The sequence below is a fragment of the Urtica dioica genome, chromosome 7 (assembly GCF_054948205.1).
Source record: "Urtica dioica subsp. dioica isolate 48M chromosome 7, U.dioica_male_clone48M_v1_H2, whole genome shotgun sequence".
NCBI classification, from domain to species: domain Eukaryota; kingdom Viridiplantae; phylum Streptophyta; class Magnoliopsida; order Rosales; family Urticaceae; genus Urtica; species Urtica dioica.
Genome location: NC_142762.1, coordinates 37339425 through 37357050, shown reverse-complemented (window position 1 = coordinate 37357050; position 17626 = coordinate 37339425). Strand labels below are relative to the sequence as shown.

The 17626-nt window shown below is 37.6% G+C and overlaps 2 protein-coding genes across 3 annotated transcripts; one reads left to right on the top strand and one right to left on the bottom strand.

Moving 5' to 3' along the window:
* The first annotated feature begins 3812 nt into the window (after nucleotides 1-3812).
* STOP1 (C2H2 and C2HC zinc fingers superfamily protein) lies at nucleotides 3813-6145 on the top strand. The gene is made up of 2 exons (XM_089618839.1): nucleotides 3813-3930; nucleotides 4641-6145. The coding sequence occupies exon 2, from the start codon at nucleotides 4668-4670 to the stop codon at nucleotides 5979-5981; it is 1314 nt and encodes a 437-aa protein (XP_089474965.1). The 5' UTR covers nucleotides 3813-3930; nucleotides 4641-4667; the 3' UTR covers nucleotides 5982-6145.
* A 124-nt stretch (nucleotides 6146-6269) lies between these two features.
* Nucleotides 6270-10976, bottom strand: LOC149391259 (forkhead-associated (FHA) domain-containing protein). 2 transcript variants are annotated; one of them, XM_089618837.1, is made up of 7 exons: nucleotides 10593-10976; nucleotides 10276-10493; nucleotides 10088-10183; nucleotides 7592-9973; nucleotides 7374-7509; nucleotides 6870-7261; nucleotides 6270-6800 (listed from the first exon to the last, which is right to left on the bottom strand). In XM_089618837.1, the coding sequence occupies exons 1-7, from the start codon at nucleotides 10846-10848 to the stop codon at nucleotides 6546-6548; spliced, it is 3735 nt and encodes a 1244-aa protein (XP_089474963.1). In that variant the 5' UTR covers nucleotides 10849-10976; the 3' UTR covers nucleotides 6270-6545. The 2 variants fall into 2 exon arrangements, with proteins under 2 accessions (XP_089474963.1, XP_089474964.1); XM_089618838.1 differs by having other exon boundaries at nucleotides 7374-7491.
* Between the last annotated feature and the right edge of the window lie 6650 nt (nucleotides 10977-17626).

Here is a 17626-nt window from a genome sequence, read left to right as displayed (position 1 = left end):
TCTCAGATGGATGTGAAGAATGCCTTCTTGTATGGTGATCTTCACGAGGAGGTCTACATGACACCCCCTCCTGGTGTCGCGCATCAGCCCAGACATGTGTGCAAGCTGTGCAAAGCCCTTTATGGTCTCAAACAAGCTCCCCGAGCTTGGTTTGAGAAGTTCTCCACTGTGATCACCTCCCTTGGTTTCATTCCTAGTCAACACGACTCCGCTTTGTTCGTCAAGCATACAAGTACATGCCGTATCCTCTTGTCCTTGTATGTCGATGACAGGATTATTACCGGCGATGATTATGATGGGATTGAATCGTTGAAGTCTGACTTGGCTCGGTGTTTTGCTATGAAAGATCTGGGTTCGTTGCGTTGCTTTCTGGGTATAGAGGTGGCTTTTTCTCCGAAGGGCTACCTTTTTACTCAGTCAAAGTATATATCAGATCTCTTTGAGCGCGCTCGTCTCACTGACAACAGAATCGTTGATACTCCTCTTGAAACCAATGCACGCTACTCTCCATCTGATGGGTCTCCTCTGCCCGATCCCAGTTTATACCGCACGATGGTTGGAAGCTTGGTTTATCTCACGGTTACTCGTCCTGATATTGCGCATGCTGTTCATATTGTCAGTCAGTTTGACACTGCTCCTACCACAGTTCATTGGGCTGCTGTTCTGCGCATTCTCAGGAATCTTCGTGGTACTCAGTTTCAGAGTCTATTATTTCCCTCCTCGTCTTCATTGGAGTTGCGCGCTTACTCTGATGCTGATTGGGCTGGTGATCTTACGGATCGCAAGTCCACCACTGGATTCTGTGTTTTCCTTGGAGATTCACTCATCTCTTGGAAGAGCAAGAAGCAGGATGTTATTTCTCGCTCTTCCACTGAAGCTGAGTATCGCGCTATGGCTACGACTACATGTGAGATTGTTTGGTTACGCTGGTTACTTGCTGATCTGGGTGTCACTCTTCATCATCCTACGCCGTTATACTGTGATAATCAGAGTTCCATTCAGATTGCTCGTAACTCGGTCTTTCATGAGCGAACCAAACATATTGAGATTGATTGTCATTACACCCGCCATCATCTACAGCTTGGTACAATCACATTGCCATATGTTCCCTCTTCACTTCAAATTGCCGATTTATTCACGAAGGCTCATTCCACTTCGCGCTTCCGCTTCTTAGTTGACAAACTCTCAATGCTTATTGCTGTAGCATCGTGAGTTTGAGGGGGGATATTAGCGTATATATATATATATATATATATATATATAATATATTAGTCATTATTATTATTATTGTATTTAGGATTATTTCCCTTTTTCTTTATTTCCCTTTTTGGTTATATTAGGGTTATATATATACCCAGACTATTCTATTCTGTAATTCATTAATTCAGACTTCCTCTTTTTCTCTGAATCTCTAAATCTTCAGTACGCCCATTATTTTTCCATGCAAGGCGTATTATTGTGATGTAAGAGAGTTGTTATTTGTAAGCATTATTATCTTTATTCATGTATGGCAATGAAATATGAAGTAATAATTAATAACACAAAACATTACAAAATATGAGCCAGTTCAGTAGTAAGCAATGACGTAGCTTGGAATTTCTCCCACAGCCTTCAATGCCTCTCGCACGCACACGTCCGCACTATATCTATATGTGTGGATTTTTTTTTTTTTTTTTGGGTTATAACATATTGAACCCAAAAATTAGTATTAGTGGTCCACGAATTTTAAAATTTTGGCACGTTTCACCCTTTGCCTAACTCAGGTCGTCTATTATCTTCTATGAAATTTCAAATGTGGGGGCCTATGTGTCTATAGGTTTTAATATGGTTGAAACTGGATCGATTCGATTCGATTTCTTACATTTTTTATATCTGAATCCGAATATTCGGTTTTTAAAAATTCAACCCAATATCCAGTCCAGTTTAGTCTAAATCCGAAATTCGATTATCCAAATTCGTTTATCCGGTTTCTTAAATCCAATATCCGGTCCAATATCCGTTTTTTAAAATTCGGTTATCCGATTCTTTAAATTTCGGATCCAATTTTATATCCGGTTTAAACAAAGCGGCCATCCAATTTTTAAAATACATAGCTAGTTCTAAAATTATTAAAATGATTTAAATACGAGTACAAAACGAGTCATATAAAGCTCTAAAATAATAATCCATAGTCTAAAAAATAAAAAAATAAAAGTTAGGTAAAAAATGTTGTGAAGGTTTTTTTTTGTTTTTTTTCTTTTCAAAATCATGGTCTAGGTGGTTGTGAAAGACCTATGTTTAATTATTTTTAATTTAATTTTTTAAATAAAAAAAATTCGGTTATATAACCGATATCCAAATTTGTCTAAAATCAAATCCGATATCCGGTCCAGTTTTTGAAACCGGATTGGTTATCCGAATCCGAATTTCGGTTATCTGACGTGGCTCCAGATTTCGGTTTCGGTTCGGTTTGGATATCGGTTTTATCTGATTTTCGGTTCGGTTTTGTACAGCCCTAAGTTTTAAGGTAAAAATGATGTGAAAATTTATCAAGCAAATTATGTTAAGGATCTAACGTTAAATTTTATAAACTTCCGTTTAAAAACTTAGAAAAGAAGACCATTTTGCTTTATACAAATCAACGCAAGGTAATCAAGAGGGTCAAACGAATTTTTAAAATTCAAGGATTACTTATAAAGTTAGTGATGATCAGTCTTCCACAACTTAGTAAATTTCAGGTACCACAAATATAAATAAAATAAGTATACTGTACAATTTTCTACAAGAAAACTCGGTCAAGCAATCTCAAACCATAACATGTACTCTGCCTTTAAACCACAAAGTCAAAATATATATTGTGAATTTCCAATTGACAAAGCATATTGAGACTCTCGTCTAGCAAAATGAATTGAAGGAGTTTATCTTCCAAATAGTTAACACCGTCGGAGCTTCCACAAGCCAACAACCGAGCGAACGGAAACAATGTAACATTTTATATATATATATATATATATATGATATAAGCAGCCTTACGAATTTTTGTTTTATTATTGTGCAGCAGAATATGACTTTAAATCATTAGCTATGCTTGGCTTCGTTACCTCATATTTTCTCTAATTTCTCATTATCTTTGCTAGGATACCTCGTACCGTGAATAACATATGTGTATCTCTTTTTAGTTATTACGGTATCTTTTGAGCTCTTCTTAGCAAAGCTCCATCAACCTGACGTTTTTTTTTTCTTTCTAACACACACACACACATACACGAGCAAAAAGTAAAAATAAATTACATTTATTCCTTCTTCTATAATGATATACTTGTGTACATCTTTCATGTTTATTTCTTAATAATACCAATATTTACATATAATTCAACATTAGAAAAAATCACTGATTTAACAATAAACTGAAAATAGGGCATAATTTCTATCACAAAAAAATAATAATAATAATAAAGAGCGCCAACTTTCAAGTAAAAAAAAATTTGATATGATTGCCCCTTTTTTTTTTTTTTTTTAGCGTTAGAAATTTTTAGCTCATTCTAAATAAAATTTTATAATATAATTTTATAAAACGTCGTTTAAAGTTGGTGGGTGTCGTCTATTTGGTTCTTCGTTCGTGGGTGTCTCGAACTGACAAGCCTGACGATGAGTGGGTCCCACTGAAGAAGTTCGGATGAAAGACTTCATGGATTATAGTTAAATACTAATCATAAATGAATAAATAAACAAAATGAACGGTTTGATTTGAAGGGTTGACTTAAGGGCAAGTTGTGGTCCCGCCATATGCCCATCTATATATTATATATTGTTGCCCTTCTTGAATAATTTTTTCCATTTTTTCCTCTTCCTTCATTTATGTATTCTTTATTGTCCATTTTCTCTTCGTCGCTTCTCTCTCTAGAAAGTAGGGTGTGGACTAGAGGAGCATCTCAACAGTCTTGGAATCTGGTGACTCTTCTTTCACTCTGTTATTTATGCTTTTTCATTTTTGTGAATTTGGTTTGTGTTTCTGAAACTAAATACTAAATATTGATCCGCCTTTTTTTTTTTTCTTTCTTTGAGCATGGTATTGCTAGATTTGTGACCTCATTTATTGAATAGTTTTGTTCTTATGGGTTTTGTGATTGGATGTGGTTGGAACTGGTCTTCCTTTTGTTCGTTCATTCCTAATGATTTAAGATTATTATTTTTGGAATGTTTTTTTTTACTGCTTTTAGAGCTAGCAAAGGTGTATGATTACAAGTTGTAGAAGCTCTGAGAAAAAAGTAGAAACTTTTTTCCGTATGATTACTAAGATTGAATACATTATTGAGGAAATCGAGTTTAAATCTAGAAATGAGATTCTCGGGGAATCTTTTTAGTAAATATCTAAAAAAGAAGAAGAAGAAAAAAAAAAGGGGGTGGCTTTGAGAACTAATATTGACTTTCCATGGAGAAAGACAGCTTCTTTTTTGCTTCCTTTTTAAATCAAAACCCTTCAACTTGACTCAAAACAAAATCCACAAAAATTAAAAATAAATTGATAAGCCCAAATTGCTCATAGCTTGATTGGGAGTGAAAGATCGTGCCTTCCTTCTCTCTCCTATCCCATTTCATATTTACAGGATAATAATAATTTCCTTTTTTTTTTTTTCTTTCTTTTTTTGGGCTGAGAGTAGATCTTGATACCCTGAAGAGAAGCAGATATGGATCTCGAAGAAGCAGAGCAGTGGCTGAATTCTTCCTCCTCATCCGGAAACGAAATACCGAAAGGAATCTCGTCGGATAATCTCCGATCCTATCCCAACTTCGATCCCCACCCCAAGTGGGACTGTCCCTCGATTCTCGACTACGGGATCGGGATCGACCCTCCGTTCCCGGAACTCAACCAGCCGACGATCCCGACCTCGGCCTCCCAAGCGAATAACCACCGGGAGTGGGACCCGAAGACGATGCTGAGCAACCTCGCTTTCCTCGAGCAGAAGATCCACCAGCTCCAGGATCTCGTCCACCTCATCGCCGGCCGCCAGACCCGAGACGAGCGCCGCCAGCGACACCTGGTCACCGCCGACGTGGCGTCCGTGATCGCCCAGCTGATCTCCGCCGCCGGAAACCTCCTCCCTCCGCCGCCGCCGCCGGAGCAGGCCCGCGAAGAGCCCGAGCTCAAGGAAGAGGAGGAGCACGAGCACGAGGCCGAGGAAGGCGAGAGCCTCGCCCCGGGGACGTACGAGATATTGCAGCTCGAGAAGGAAGAGATTCTGGCGCCGCACACGCACTTCTGCGCGATCTGCGGGAAAGGGTTCAAGAGGGACGCGAACCTGAGGATGCACATGCGGGGCCACGGGGACGAGTACAAGACCGCCGCGGCGCTGGCCAAGCCCAGCAACGCGGGGCCCGCCGAGCCCGCGGCGGCGACGAAGCGGTACTCGTGCCCGTTCGGGGGTTGCAAGAGGAACCGGGAGCACAAGAAGTTTCAGCCGCTGAAGACGATACTGTGCGTGAAGAACCACTACAAGCGCACCCACTGCGACAAGAGCTTCACTTGCAGCCGCTGCAAGGCCAAGAAATTCTCCGTCATCGCCGACCTCAAGACCCACGAGAAGCACTGCGGGAAGGACAAGTGGCTCTGCTCTTGCGGGACCACCTTCTCCAGGAAGGACAAGCTGTTCGGCCACATCTCGCTCTTCCAGGGCCACACTCCCGCCATTCCGCTCGACGACGCGAGAGCCGCCGCAGAAGCGCCGGCGGCGGCGAGGGAGAAAGGTTCTTCTCCGGCGGCGGTGTCTCTGAGCTTCGGCTTCGGTTTCGGCTCGGGTTCTCCGGTCAAGGACACCATCGATGAAGATCAGACCGCGATTTTCTCGCCGATGAATTTCGATACGTCTAGCTTCGGCGGGTTTCATGAGTTTCCTCGACCGCCTTACGAAGATTCGGAGAGTTCGTTCTCGTTGCTTCTGTCGGGGTCTTGTAATTACACCCAGAAAACTCTTGGAGACTCGCCGACGAATAATTTCGTGTAAAATGAATGTATAATTAGTTAATTAATCCATTATTTTATTTGCATTTCTAGTTTAACTTTAATCAGGGTTTTCACAGTTTCTGACTAGCATCGTGTATTCATCAGATCCAACTGTACCCTGTTAAAAATGTTCCAGAGTGAAATAAATTATTTCGTTTCTTTTAACCTCTTCCAATTTCTTATTTCATCAATGATCTTTGTGTCCTATGTTTAAACTTTGATGGAAGGACATGCTGCTGAGCAAAAAGATAGAATGACATATTGAATATAAGCCAAGCTAACTAATTTTCTACGCCAAAGATGCTAGAGTTTCTTTTTCATCATTTATAACCATTGCTAACTCCTGATCAAGATCTCATAATTTTGCCTGTACATTCTGAGAAATGATAAAGCTGACATTTGTTTTCTTAGCTAATCTCCTTTTTGTGTTTGATGAACAGAAACAAAGATCGATCTTGCAAAATAAAGAAACATGATGAAAGTACTCATCAGAGAAGATGCACAAAATTATCCGATCAACTCTATGTCGACATTCGGATTCCAAAAAGAAATGAGGATTGTGAGACTATCCTAGCGAGCTTACGAGAGACTTCTTGTGACCATACTGAGAATTGTGGAGCAGAATGAGCTTCAAACCCTTGGCACTCTCACCATTCAGCTGCCTCTTCAAACCCCAGTGATCATATTTCTCCCTCAAAACCACATCATCTTGAATCGACCAAGTTTGCCCTCTAGGAGAACTATCAGCCCACAAATACCTCTCCGAAAACGGATTCATCAGACTCCCCCGAAATTCCCGTGCCGTCTCGCATATCAAGCCCTACGATAAAAAAAAATTAAAATAGAATTATAATCCAAGCAAAGTAATCACGGCTATTCCACTCGTTACCTCGGCCATAGCTTTGATCTTCAGAGTCACGTCATCGCTAAGAAGGACGACCCTTCTATCGCTGTTTGCTCTCCTACACATGAGAGCACACTCGAGAATATGATCCTCTGTCGTCGGGGAAATAAGTTCTGCTAAACTCATACGCCGCGGAAAGGGCAAAGAGGTCATTGTCTCGTCGCAAGAAGACCATCCACTTCCACTGCTGAACTGAGTCTGCGGAGAAGCCGGAGGTGTAGGAGCAGTCAGCCTTACGTCCTCGGCCGAGCTTTGGATGCGAATCCACAGCCCAAATTCGACCATGCACTGCTCGATCCACTCCAACACTACACAAGCCTCGTTCTTTCTTCTGAAGAGACTCCCATGCTGCTTCAAGGTGCCCAGTTCCCTAAGGACTTGAGAAAACAAAAGACATTTCCATTTTTTTTGTCAGCTTCGCAGATACTTCATCAAAGGAGAATGAATCATATGTTTCATGTGTTTTTTGTTGTATATAGATTCAATTACCCATTCTCGGAATGACTAAGCAAGTGTGCTTAACACCTTGTAAGAGCTGCAAGTACTTCCTGGATTGCTTGTTTAGAAGAGTACCGATGTCCGCAACCATTGTCCAAGCCTTCTTACTCTGTCGAACAGAGTTGTTCTGAAATGAACTTCAGTTACTAGTTCATACTTGATTAAGATAGTTTTATTAACATAAAAGTAGAGCTAGTTGGTAGACTTACAGAGATTGCATTGGTAATCCTCTTCTTCTGCTCCAGAGCTCCCGTGTAATTAACCGATAAACTGGTTCCCCGAGCCGATGATTCGATATTATCGTCGGACTTTTCAACTAATGATTGAAATGGTACCCTTTCTGGTCTTTTTTTCTTAACCAATAATTCTCGCTCAATCCTCACTTTACTCCCGGATGTAGGAGACTTCAGTTCTTGCAGAACTCTCGGTACCTGATTCTCATTTTCGAAAGATAGATCAAAGTTTTCTTGGAGACGAGAGCAGGTAATCTTCAGCGGGGATAATCTGCTTGGTTTAGCAATCTTTATTTCTTCAAGCACAGCCTTCTTTCTCACGGACTTTGGTTGATGTGGCTTTGGTGTGATATTTTCCTTATTCGGTGTAAATATCTCATCTTCTTCCCCATCCAAAGAAGAGCGATTTTCCTTCAGAGTAGATGTATTCTCGGCACAGTCCTGATAGTGCTTCATATCACCAGCGCTAACAAGTTTACCCTTCCTCTTTAAGGACTTCGCTAGATAGGAATTTGGTGTGAAATTTTCCTTATCCGGTGTAAAATTCTCATGTTCCTCCCCATCAAAAGAAGAGTGATTCGCCTTCAGAGTCGATGCATCCTCGGAACAGTCCTGACTGCGCTTTGCATCATCACAGTCAACTAGTTTTCCCTTCCTTTTCAGAAACTTTTCTACATAGGTATTCGGTGTGAAGTTTTCCTTATGCGGGGTAAAGTTTTCATCCTCTCCATCCAAAGAAGAACGATATGCCATCATATCAGACTTAACAACACTACCCTGCCGTCTCAAGGACTTCACTAGATAGGTATTTGGAGTAAAATTTTCCTTATCCGGGGTAAAAACCTCCTCTTTCCATTCACTCACGCTAGCATAAACTTCCTTCAATGCAGATTTATCTTCCATGTCCACTTGATTATGATTTTCATCTTCAGAATCAATACCGTCATGCACGGTCTCTCCGCCCAAAGAAGAAGGATATGCCACCTTAACCAGACTACCCTTCTTTTTTAAGGACCTCACTAGATAGGTATTTGGCCTGAAATTTTCCTTGTCCGGCGTGAAAGCGTCGTCTTTCCCTTCATTCAAGCTAGCATAAAATTCCTTTAATACAGATTTATCTTCCATGTCCTTCTGATTATGATTTCCATCTTCAGAATCCAGACTGTCGAGCCTGGTCTCTAGTCTACTATTCAGATCAGACACAACCACACTACCCTGTCTTCTCAAGGACTTCACTAGATAGGTATTTTGCGTGAAATTTTCCTTGTCCGGGGTAAAAGCCTCTTCTTTCTCTTCACCCAAGCTAGCGTAAACTTCCTTTAATGCAGATTTATCTTCCATGTCCTCCTGATTATGGTTTCCATCTTCAGAATCCACACCGCTGAGCATGGTCTCTACTGTGGTCTTTCCTGTTCGGAGCTGAATGGCATTCTCAGGTTTACCTCTTCTCAACCAAATGCTCTCAAAGGTTGGCCTATCATCTGACTTCATTGAAGAGCTTTTCTTTAACATTCCTGATCGAGCCATTCCTTCTGCCATGTACCAAGACTCCGGGATCTGATTTCCTCCCTCTGCAGCTAGCAAAGATGAGTTAACAGATTCCATGATTGAGACACCCCTCAGTTCTTCTTCACCTTCTGAGAATCTCATATCCCTGGTTCCCGTAACAGTTTCAGAAGCTGGATAATCAAAATCGGAGAACATACATGGCTTTGGCTCCCTTGGAGAATCCTCTTGCTTCAGGCTATGATATGGCAATTCGACATCATAGAAAGCTTCAAGGGACCTAGAGTTTGTCCCAGCGTGTTGACTTAAAGATTCAGCCGAAACCTCTCCAACCAGCAAAGTCACTTCCTCTGTTGCACAAACCCCGTCTTTGACTGGGCTCAGGTTCTCGTGCTCTCTAGAACCGATATTGTGAGACTCTCCTTCAAGTGTAACAGGGTGTGATCCTAAGCTCTGGTTCTCCAGGTCCCTTGAATAGACCTCCGTAGACTCTCTTTCAGATACCTCTGTAACAAAAGATGGTTCTGTGCTCCGGGCATCAAATTCATATCCTAAGAGCTCGTCATCCAAACTAAAATCCTCAGAAGTCAATTTCTCTGTAGTACTCCAAAAGAGCTCATTTTCACAGCGGCTCAAGAATTCCTTCTCCACGCTAACAGCCTTCAATGGACTCTCAACACCTTCCTCGTTTTCATCAAGAATCGAATAAATTGGATTATCTGGAAGAGGCAGTGCCGTTGGAATCTCTTTTACAGTTAATTCCAAGCTCTCAGAGGATAAAGAACTCAAATCCTCGTCATGAACACCCCAAGACTGAACTTCTCTACTCTCAAGCAACATAGGATTATTTCCCTACACAACCCAAACAAAACACACAAAAAAGACAATCATTATTAGGAATGGAAAATAAATAAGTCTTGTTGCAATGTAGGTTTACACAAGGTCCGAATAAGAAAAGCGCCTCACCCCATTGTCTTCTTTCTCTTTCATTTCCATTTCCACCGTCAATGTCCTTTCCTCTTCTTCGACAATCTCGTTATTAATTGGCACAGAATTCTCATCCTAAGAAACAAACACCAAATTGGACTCTTTGATATCCCAAAAACAAGTCACGAATCACCACAAACAGAAAGAAATAGAACAAGAATCAAAACCTGAAGTGCCTCAACAGCAGTGTGATCGTTGTCCTCGTCCTCCATCAGCTCATCGCATTTAGAGACATACGAGGTTTCGACATCGTAGGCTTGGCTCAGAGGAATCCAGTGAAGCCTGTAGACTCGGCTCGAACCGCCGATCCTCAACGAGTCTCCCTCGTGGAGCTCAACCCGGTCCCACGGCTCGATCTTCTTCTCCGAAACCCACGTCCCGTGCACTGGAACACAACAATAAAGAAAGAATGGAAAAAATCCTTAAATTAAGAACGAAACCCTAGCGGAACGATTTGCTTTCGGCTCGGAATCTTGTGACTGACCTGACGATAAGTCGATCACGGATAGTTTCCGAGAAGAGGGAACGGATATGATTTTGAGGTGATATCTGCTGATGCTGGGATGAGTTAGCGCGACGTTGCAGTCTGGATGTCGTCCGATGATCAAAACTTGTTCGCTGTTCTGGTCCGAAGTGGTGTTATTGTGGTTATTGACGATGAAGATGTTCTTGAGAATCGCTCCGTTCTTCAAGACTGTGAAGACTGGGATTCTAGGTTCTTCTACGTTCTTGGTAGCCATTGCAAGGACTACGGGTTTTCTTTTTGGCCGAATGAGAAATATTTGTAGGAGAAGCTAAATGACTCGTATATTCGTAGTTGAAGTAGAACTGAACAGACAACTCAGAGGGAGAGAGATTTGCTTCGGAGGGAATTTGATTTTTGAAAAAGTGACGGTGCTTTAATTATTATCAATTTTATTAGATTAGACGTTATGAAGTTTTGGATTTGATTGGGGACTGCTGTCAGACTTGTCTAACTTTTAATTAATTAGTATTTAGTTTTTTTTTTTATATTTGGAAAATAAGATTTTTATTGATTACTTTCAGTTTCAATATTACATTATATGATGCATAATTAATCATAATGGACATTTTTGCACAACCATAAGAAATAAATTCATGTTTCAAATTGAAAAAATATAAGTTTTAACATGTAAAACCTTATTACACAGTGGAAGCCTCCTCGTAAACATAAATTTTTGTCATCTAGATTAAACTTGATTTAGAAAATTAGATTAAATTTTACAAGTATTTATTGCAATTAGTCAATCATCTAATCTTTTTTAACGATCTGGCCCAAATTTCATTGTACTAAGCTAATAGTCAAATCAGACCGAAATTAATTAAATTTATGATAAGTAATTATTTCATTACTTGATTTTCTCAAGATTATACTCATGATGTATTTCTTTTTTTTTTTTACTTTTTATATTGTATTTGAAATTTTCGTTACACGGAGAAAGGAGAAAATATAACGTGACAAACTTCATAATCATTCGAAATCAGGATAAGGATGACTCACAAGGCTTAGACTATATTTACTGTTAATGCATTTTTTTTAATTAACATTTACGAAACCTAAAATTTGTCATTTAAAAATCAAGAACAAAAAAATCCGATATGTATATTAAAATATTAACACATAATATTAACAAATATTTTTTAATTTTTGAATATATGTATGTAAAAATTTCAGAAAATGGCAACCCCTATTAGAGAATTGAAGGCAAAGCAAAGATGCAATTTTATCCGATTAAGAGTTTGTAGAATGTGGGGAAATCATAATATGAAGACGGACACACTTATTTCCTTAGGTTTCCTATTGGTTGATGAAAATGTAAGTACTAATTTTAATAAATATGTTCAGGTTTTATAAATCATAGATATTTCTAAGGTTTCATGTTTTAAAATTTTGTTAGGATGATGCGATACATGCTGTAATACGAGGTCGAGATGCGAACATTATCACGTCTAAAATTAAAATTGGCAATGTCTATGACATCAAAAGTTTCTTAGTCGACGTATGCAAGCCTAATTATAAGGTTATTCCAAATGACTTGATGATACATTTTGCGAAAGCCACTTCATTCGTAGTTGTCGATGGTAACACTAAAATACCACACCATTGATTTTATTTTGCTACCTTCAACGAATTACAAAAACGAATATACAATGTTGAGCTACTGTCAGGTATTTCTTCAATACTTTAGAAACACAACAATTTGCAATCTAATTTTTTTATATAGCATTAATCTAAATTAAAAAAATTAGATGTCGTTGGAGTTCTGACATGTGTTGAGGAATTAGAGAGGCCCGCTATTAGAACCACCGCCACATCTCGGTGAAATATAATCATCAAGACTACTTAGTATGTTACTTATATCCATATTTATTTTTATAGCTTATAAATTTATTTTTAAATAATAATTTTTTTTAAGAAATGTGAAGTTGCAAGTGACACTTGATATAAAGCAGATCAATTTGATGAAAACATCCTCAAAACACTTGAAAGCCCGGTTATTGCAGTTTTCACATCTCTCTTAGTAAAAAAAATATTTAGGTAAGTACTAAATTTATATTTTAAATATTTTGTTATTGATTTTATAATTTTGTAGTGTAATCTTATAAAATTTCAATACTTCAAATTCAGGCGAACCATGTCTTTCAAGTACCGCATCTACACTTTTTTACTTCGACCCTCACATGCCTGATCTTGAAGATTTGAAGAAAAGGTTCAACAAATATACAATATATATATATATATATATATATATATATATATACATATAATTTTTATTCGAATTCTAATTGAATACCTTAATCATTAAAATGAAATGATTGAGACCAGCCACCTTTTAAATTGGTTTGATCACTCACATCCTTTCGCAGGGCCTCGAGGGAGGATTACTAGGGATTGAGTCTAAGTGTGTAACCAACCACTTAGTCCAAAAGATTGACTTTGAAAAACAATCCGCCGAGGGGAGGTCTTGTCTCATTGTCTCACTTTCGGATTTAGCTCATTGACCAATGATCAGTGCAAAGCGCCCTTGAGTACTCTCATTTAAGAGAGGGCCACTAGGGTGACTCTTAGTCTGGCGACAATTGCACTTTTCATTAGTGTTGGGGATCGTGGGTTACAAACAACAAGTATAACCCTCCCACTTAGTTTTTGGAGTTGGTACATCGACTCTTATAAGTTCGGAAACGGTTTTCCTAGTTATAGAGCGATAGAGCAGACAACTAGAAAAGAATCCTAGATTTTCATGTTCAGAGCAGTGTTAGTGCATAAAGGCACAAGGGACATACTCGGATCTTTTCCTATTTTCTATTTCGGGAAAGTGCGTGAGGGAAGTGTGAACTTCAACTCACTCGAACACTTGAAAGTTTTAGATTACACATTTTTTTATTTTTCGGCTTGTCTACAAGGAGACCTCCCACTCAAATTTTCAAGAGCATATAGATTTTGAACATATGTGATATAGATATAGTTTTGAAAACATTTTGAAAACTTATTTGATTCGGATGACAAAATATTTTCAAGTTTGAAAACGAAAATGGTTTTTCAAGATTCAAACTAGTTTTGTAAAATTCAATTTCAATTAAACTTTCAAAAATCAAAATATTTTAACTTACACATCATGTTTATAATCTTATGAAAAACATTTTTGCTCAAGAAAATTTTCTCATTAGAGTTCTATGACTCATGGTAGTGGGGCTGAAAATCCGGAATTCTAAAATAACTGGACTTTCGGAACAGCCGCGCACCTCGGAGTAAAATTGCCATAACTGGCGGCTCCAATGTCCTTTTGACCCAAAACCGGGGCATTGGAAAGAGGACAGACAGACCTTTAATTTGATTCAAGAATCATTAAATTTCGATTACTGAGCAGAGAGTTATGCCACTTTTACTGCGGGTTTTACTCCAGCTCAAAGAAAAAGAAATAATTAAAGTTCGGTCTTTTTAGGTGCGAAAAAGAATCGAGTGTAACGAAACGTTTTAGGAGGTTGTTAAAGCTTTTATTTGTGTTTTATTAGCAAGGTAATAACATGGTATAAAAGAAATAACAACAAGCATAAAACGATTCAAGTAAATAAAAGAAACTAGCAAGACAATATAACTAGTCACAAAATTACTCGAAATTTTCTCAAACCTTTAAAACACGTTTTTCAATATAAAAAATTAAAAACTTTTAGAACTAATTCTAATGTGTTTTAATAACATCCCAAACTCATAGAAAAACAACATGATTTTTAATTTAAAGGCAAGAGCAATAAATTAAAAAAAATCTAAGAAAACAATAATAACTTGTCACAAAATTAGTAAACTTTCGAAAACGATTTTCAAGCTCATATTTTTAAATACATGTACATGCATATCTTTAACCATAGCTCTGATACCACTTGTTGTAATTGATCTAGGGTTTAAGAAAAAGTTTAACGCTTCGGTAAGCGGCGGAATTTTAAAAAATTTCTTTTACAAGTAAAACAGTTTTTACTAACCTAGACAAAGAGCAAGCACATGTAAATAAAAACTAATATGAGCATAAAAGACTACTAACCTTTTTAGAAGCTTGAACGTTGAGAAGCTTTTGGAAAAGGTTGCAACGTTCGTCTCCCTCGTAGCACGTCTCTCTTCTTTTCCTCGTTAACTCGAGCAACCACGAAAGTTTCTATCACTAAATCATTCAAGATAAAAGGAATTAGTGTGTGGGCACTTTTAAACACTACGACTTAAGAACGAGTCTTGAAGTCGCAGAGCTATACACTAGGTCAAATGAGGACCTAGGTGCCAAAACAATAAAAACGAAATTGAATAGAGAGAGAGAGAGGAGAGGGGCGGCCAAGTCTAGAGAGGGAAGCTCTCAATCTCTAAAACTTTGGATGAATGAAATGTGAAGAATGAGGCTCCTATATATAGGAGAGGCTTTGCCTTCAATAAGGTAATTTCCTCTTCTATAGAATATCACATATTCATGAGCAATATAGCCTTATTACATCTTTCATTTGGGCGATTTGTTTCCTTCTAGAAGGCTTGGATTTGTTTCCTTTTTTGTTTCCTTGTCTTGCCTTTTTCTCACTTGGCCGATTCCACTAGTACATCCATATGCAAATTTGTTTCCTCTTTTTCTTTTGGCAAATATCTTGATACATTCATGCACAAAATATTCTCTCTTTTTTTGGGTATGTTGGGCGCCTAAACCATCTAGAAAAGGCTTCTAGAAGCTTTTCCATTTGTTCATGACAACATGAAAAAGGCCCATTAAGAATTTTCAATAAAATTGTTATGAAATGAAATTAATCCACAAGGCCCAATAAATCTAATTTTGGCCGAGTGATGTATGTCATCAAATGACCATGTCAAAAAATTTATTGATATTCATTTCATCCTATGTCTCAAAAGACAAAAATACCCTTTTGACAATTTTCGTAAAACTTGTCTCGTTTTTGTTTTGACTTAGCTTCTAGTTTAACTATTCCTACTCGATGTGATTCGTGACAGTGACCTCATGGATCCAAATGAACAAAGCTTGAGCTAAACACTTGGACCCAAAAGTTCACAAACCTTTTCCAAGTTTAGCTTAATGTCAACTGACTCCACTAAAGAGTTAACACTGAAAATCTCTCGGTTCAAATGAATTTATTTTCTACTCAAGAATTCAACCAAATTATGATGAGCAGATCCACTAAATATTATCTATGTTTACCCTTCATGAATATCATCAGCTAGTCGGGATTTACGAAATTACCATTTTATTCTTCTAGCTGTTATTTCCTCAACTCTTTTGTCGCTTGTGAATAAGTTAGAAACAATGTATTGACGAGGAGCTAACAAGTCACATTGTTTCATCCAAAAGAGTCAAGACTCAATTTGGACACTGGCCAGTTCATTTATTCACACTCCAAGGAACAAAGCATGAGGTGATATACATTGCATTTCAGCAATCTTGTACATGAATTCCATATCTATGAGAACTTCACAAAGTTACTCATGACATTCTCACAACTTAGTATTTCACCAATAGGCCTTGTTCGGAATCACATAGTGAGTCCGAACTCTGACTTTCTCAAATGAGAATATGTAAGGTGTGAAATGACATGTCTCATTTAAGGATTAAGGTAAGCACGATGCAATTCATACGTAGTGACTTCGAGACATAAGAGGTTAAATGGTTTGTTCTTATCTTGTCTCTAGAAGTGCACTGGTCAATTCAGTACCTTCGGAAGATACCTAGAAGAACTATAGAGTCTCCAACTCTCAATGCCTCATAACCATACATCATAGATTCTCCTAACAATCATACTGAGGTCAATAGTACTTTGACCCTTAGATTGCGAATATATCGTTTTAAGCAAACTACGAAGAGTTTGTTCATGCAAATCTACATTTGTCTCTTCGTAAATTGTTTAGTTTGTTTATGGACTAAAGACTAATGTTTTATCATAAAGCTTCAAACAGACAAGGAGGAATGAATGAATGTTTCAACTTTTTATTAATGAATAAGCAATTACAAGCAAGAGTCTTCATGAGACTTTATTACATCAAATGTACAATATAAAGACTACAACTCTTCTTGTGGGCACCATTGACAACAGGTGTACTAACAATGGTTACCTAGAAGAACCGCCTATGCCATGGTAATGATAATCATATATATTATTAATTTGTTACTTTTATCATATATGAACATACAACCTTAGTAGTTTAGATATTATCTATATATATAAATATGTTATATTTAACTTAAATGTAATATTTAGGTACAAGTTAAACACCATAATAGAGGATGAGACAGGGAGGATGAAGGTGATGTTTTTTGGTCAGGTTGTAGAAAACGTGGTCAATGAATCATGTGCTATGTTACTTGAAAACCACGTGCACGATAACAAGCAAAAAATCCCAGATGCAATTATTGATATTATAGGAAAATATGTCATATTCCAAATTTCTTTTGAGAACAAAGGAGCAAACACAAAAGCGATTGGAAAAAAGATGTTTCACGATGTATCAACTGAAGATTCCAACAACAACTTATCTTATCTTAACTTCTCACAAACTCCATATCCGGAAATCCATGTTGAAAGGTAATAACTTTTAAATAATATAAGCAAATTTTTGTAACAATGTACACGTTCTTAATATATGTTTGTAAACACTGTTAATATGCAGCTCGAACGATTCACGAAAACGCACCTCGTCCAAGTATTTCATATTTCTACTTTATATGAAAAAATTATCATTCGCATTTTAATTGCCAAAATTAATTTTCTTTCTTTATTTTTTTATTTTTTTAAAAATTTATTTATTATTTTTTTTGCAGTGACAAAGAAATTAACAAAAAAGGGAAATCGAAGGATGATTAATTTCAAAATATGTGTTTCACCTTTTATAAATATTTTGAATGAACACCACAAACAATTTATAGGCTGTAATAATTGTTTGATTTTTTTGGAACTTTTATTTTGATCTTTTGGTGTATGTATATGATATGTCTCTAATGTAATATGAACTAAAACTAA